This window comes from Penaeus chinensis, chromosome 33, assembly GCF_019202785.1.
Source record: "Penaeus chinensis breed Huanghai No. 1 chromosome 33, ASM1920278v2, whole genome shotgun sequence".
NCBI classification, from domain to species: Eukaryota; Metazoa; Arthropoda; class Malacostraca; order Decapoda; family Penaeidae; genus Penaeus; species Penaeus chinensis.
Genome location: NC_061851.1, coordinates 34150217 through 34155216, shown reverse-complemented (window position 1 = coordinate 34155216; position 5000 = coordinate 34150217). Strand labels below are relative to the sequence as shown.

The 5000-nt window shown below is 49.8% G+C and overlaps 1 protein-coding gene across 1 annotated transcript in view; it reads right to left on the bottom strand.

The window, feature by feature from the left end:
- Positions 1 to 5000, bottom strand: part of LOC125043153 (dual oxidase-like) — a gene marked incomplete in the record, with an annotated part of 118415 nt that overhangs the window by 61316 nt on the left and 52099 nt on the right. Inside the window, 2 exon segments of the mRNA XM_047639128.1 lie at positions 1969 to 2092; positions 3394 to 3512. Coding sequence (XP_047495084.1) covers positions 1969 to 2092; positions 3394 to 3512 — 243 coding nt within the window.

The window sequence follows — 5000 nt, the reverse complement described above, 5'->3', positions numbered from 1 at the left end:
GGAGAGGGGTAGAGGGAGAGGGAGGGAGAGGGAGGGAGAGGGAGGGAGAGGGAGACAGAGGGAGACAGAGGGAGAGAAAGGGAGAGAGAGAAAAAAAGAGAAAAAAAAAACAGGAAAAATAAAAACACTCACCGATCTCCCCCTCCCCCTCCCCCTTCCCCCCCATCACCTCTTCGGCCGCCCCCCCCCCCAATCCCTCTAAAGCCCCCTCCCCCCCCCCCCCCCGCCCGTGCAGCGTGGGAAGGGGCGGCAGGAGTCAAGGGGTCGCACGAGAACAGAGCCGGAGAGCAGCGCCTCGCCATCACACCCTCCGTATAGCCAGGCGAGAAGGTGACGAAAAAATGAAGGAAAAAGAAGTAGGAGGAAGAGATGATGGAGAGGGGGAGAAGGAGAGGGAGGGACGAGGGAGGGGGGAGAGGGAGGGAGGGGGAGGGGGAGAGGGAGGGGGAGGGGGAGGGAGGGGAGAGGGAGAGGAAGAGGGAGAGGGAGGGGAAGGGGAAGGGGAAGAGGAAGAGGAAGAGGGAGAGGGAGAGGGAGGGAAATCTTTGTGTAACTGCATTCCTACGTCACGACACAGTGTTGTGACACTTCCAAGCAAAATAACAGAAACCTCACCGAAGCGAAACGTCACGCGAGTTATGCATAATGATTACTTTTGAGTAACCTCTGGGCGCCCACTGACGGCATAAAAGGACAGCCTGATTAAACCGAGCCTAGCTTTAATACTCACGTTAACTACGCAGAAACAAACACCATTACCATCACAATCATACCATCAAAAATTAGCATAATTACATAACGGCATCGTCATCTCCATAATCCTTTACCACAGTCCTCGTCTTATACAAAATTAGACAAACATAACTACCCTCGTTACCCGAACAAGGCAACAAGCAGCCCCATCATCACCAGAACCGGACAGCATTGTAATCACCCAATCACGCGACTTGTCAGAATCCCGGACCAGCCGTCCTGACGTCACATCGGTAATCAGCCACGGCACGCCACGCTGTAATAACAAGTTTCCAAACTTTCCGTCCAATTATAATCTCATTGAGGTGCGCCTTTGCCTTCACAAACCCCTTTTCGCCTAATTAAAATTTCCAGCGGCGGGCGTCTTCACCCCCCCCCCCCCTGGCTCTTCCCCCTTTCCCCCTACCCATCGTCCGCCTCTTCTTTCCTCCAAAATTCCCCTAGCCCTACCCCCATCTACCCCTCCCCCCCTTACTCCTAACCAACGTCCGCCCCTTCTTTCCCTTGACGCCCCCCCCCCTCCAACCCTCTCTCCATACCCCCCCTCTGGTTCCAGTAACGCCTCCTCCCCCACCCACTCCCGGCTCCCCCCTCTCCCTACCTTCATACCCACCCTCCCCGCAGGGCAGATTACCCATTGCTGAGCCTAATTAGCCGAGCTAATTACATTTGATCTAGTTGTTCAGGGATACAGTAATTACTGCGCTACAGAGAGCGTTTTAAAAAAAAGCGGACTTATTTGAACCCAGTAAAAGAAAAAAAACTATATTCTACACCTCGAAGAACAAACCTTCATAGCTACGGTTACACTTTCATTTCAAAAACTCGACAGACGTTCAAAGAGCTTGGTCGTCGCGTCCTTCGACAAACGGACAGTTGAAACCGAAGCAACATGAACTTTAACTCTCCTTACTATTCCTACAGAACTGTATACGCTTTACCCAGAAAGCCAAACCTATGCACTATTTCCAAAACCATCCCACCAACCCACTTAAAACAAAATGAACCACAGCCTCATCCGTCCCTCCCACAGACAAGCCCCCCAAACAAAAAACAAAACAAAACAGAACAAAAAAAAAAAAAAACGAACTCGGGGAAAATCCATTAAAGAATCAAGAGCCGAAAAAAAAAAAAAAACAGAGAGAGAAATAAAAATAACACCAATTTCCCAACACCACCGCGCGACTAACACCAACAGCCAGCGACAGTACTCACGTCAGCATCCCACCACGTGGAGCAGAGGCGGAGGGCGGAGTAGCCGGTCTGGGATCGGATGAACGGGCAGTGCGTTCCGGCGTCGCGTCGGTACAGCCCCGGGGGGACCAGCGTGTGGCCGAACCTGGAACAAGATAGGGTTAGATTGGGTGGGAAACGAGGAAGACGAAAAGGATGAGAAGTAAATAGGAAATTAGGAGGACGTATGTATAAATGTCAGTCTTAAGGTTCAGTTACGTTATTTGTAATGCCTTTGCCTAGGCTGGTATCGCTATCGCATTCGTTCATCCGACAAAGGTTGTTCAAGTAAACAGTACAGTTTATCAAAAGTAATACTCAATGTATTTGCAATTACATAACATCTATTTATATTCTAGGATCACACTGTACAATTGAGATTTTCGTGCAAATAAGAATTCCTCCTTACTTCTCATTTGACTCACGAACCACACAAACAAACAAACAGAACGGCGAAGAAGTTTCAACATCTCTCTTGAAGAAAACAATGAGGATGGAAATGGGAAAGATCCTAATCGTAGTAACTAAAAAAAAAAAATAAATAAAATAATATATATATATATATAAGATAAACAAATTGTAAAAATAAATAAACAAAACGGTGCTGCTTTGAACAAAAACATATACGGTTTTGACCGAGCAAGCGATCTCGCTAAGCATCCCGGGATATCTCTCTTAACATGACTCGTTTTAACTACAGCTCAAACAGGGTCATTAAGCTTGCCATTCGTCCTTCGTTCTTTTGGCGTTTGTCCTCTGCGTGACTTTGTTTGTTTGTTTGTTTTCTGTACTTTTATTGTGATGTCCGTGAATATCGTTCTGATTTATCAAGGGGATTCATTTACCTAGGTAGGATCAAAAGATTTACTGGGATCACTATTTTCTATGCGTTGAAATCGCCCGTCGTTCTCTCTCTCTCTCTCTCTCTCTCTCTCTCTCTCTCTCTCTCTCTCTCTCTCTCTCTCTCTCTCTCTCTCTCTCTCTCTCTCTCTCTTATCTACCTATCTACTATCTACTACCTAGCTACTTACTATCTGCTATCTACCTATCTACCTGTCTACTATCTACCTATCTACAATCTACCTATCTACAATCTACCTATCTACAATCTACCTATCTACAATCTACCTATCTACAATCTACCCATCTACAATCTACCCATCTACAATCTACCCATCTACAATCTACCTATCTCTCTCTCTTTATCCATTCCTCTCTATCTAACTCTATCTCCCTCTATCTCTCTCTCTCCTCTCCCTCTTTCCACCCCTCCCCCTCCAATCTCTCCCTCCCTCCCCTCCCTTTACCCTCCCTTTACCCTCCCTCTCCCTCCCCCCCCCCTCCCCCACACTCAAAAACCCGACAGCCACACTTCAGCCGACTTCAGACGCCGACCCCGCGGCTTACCTGAAGGCGGCGCTCTGGAAGACGTGCGAGATCCCTGGGTGTACGTCGGGGCGGTAGCGGTCGTAGGGCGGGATCTCCTCGTCGATGAAGGAAGGGACGAACTCGTACATGATGATGTTCTGGGGGAAGAGAGGAAGGGCATGTGAGACTGTGGGGAGGAATGAGAGGAGGAGGAGGAGGGGAAATGAGAGAAGGAGGAATAAGAGGAGGAGGAGGAGGGATAAGAGGAGGAGGAGGAATAAGAGAAGGAGGAGGAGGAATAAGAGGAGGAGGGGGAGGAATAAGAGGAGGAGGGGGAGGAATAAGAGGAGGGGGGAAGGAGGAGGAGGAGGAGGAGGAGGAGGAGGAGGAGGAGGAGGAGGAGGAGGAGGAGGAGGAGGAGGAGAAAAAAAAAATACACCTAAAAAAGGGAGAGGAAAAAAGATCACAGCTATCATCGACATTTCCCGAGGCTCTTGGCCCGGCCATATATCTTTACGATTACGGCCAGGCCTCCTCGACTGAGGAATTCACGGAATGAGAGGAAGAAAATGGCAATACAATCTTTACAGTATTTCGACATGACAGACAGACACGGACATAGACATAGACTCAGACACAGACACAGACACAGACACAGACACAGACAGACAGACAGACAGACAGACAGACAGACAGACAGACAGACACACACACACACACATATGTATGTGTGCTTGTGCCTGTCGGCGTATGTGTGCTTGTGCGTTTGTATATGTGAGAAAAAAAGTACGTTTGCGTCTGCGATAAGATGTTTATGTGTGCGCAAGTGTTTCCGCGTATGCGTACATGTATGTGCACACACAAGTCCACCCCGTGTCTGCAATAGTACCTATTGTGTGTACGCGAATCTGTGTCAGCAAGAGTGCGACTGTGTGTACGCGTTAGCTTATGCGTATGCAAATTCGTGCCCATGTTCGTGCGTCTGGGTACGTGCGCGTGAACGTGTTGCGTGCAAAAGGGAGGTTGTTTGCGCGTGGCGATGGGTGCGGGGAGGGACAAGGGGAGAGGGGCAAGGGGAGAGGGGAGTGGGGAGAGGGAGGAGGAAGAGGGGAGGGGAGGAGAAAGGGGAGAGGGGCAAGGGGAGAGGGGAGTGGGGAGAGGGAGGAGGGAAGAGGGGAGGGGAGGAGAAAGGGGAGTAGGGAGTGGGGAGAGGAGGGGAGAGGGGAGTGGGGAGGTGAGGAAAGGCAGAGGAGAGAGGGGAGGGGGGGAGGGCGGAGGGCGGAGGGCAGAGGGAAGGGGAGAGGGGAGGGGAGGGGAGGGGAGGGGAGGGAAGGGAAGGGAAGAAAAGGGGAGGGGAGGAGTGGGAGAGGCAGTTTGAGCGGATTAAAAGAGCGCAGTCTCTCTCTTCGCGAAATCTTAATTGACGTATCAGCAGGATTAATCTTGTCCGTTCTTTTTCATTCCTTTCGTATTGGATAATATGCAAATACAACCGTTTTACCTTCCCTTTCTCTCTTATCACACACTCACTCACTCACTCACACTCACACTCACACTACACACCACACACACACACACACACCACACACCACCACACATCACCACACCACACACACACACACACACTACACAAAAACCCCAACACA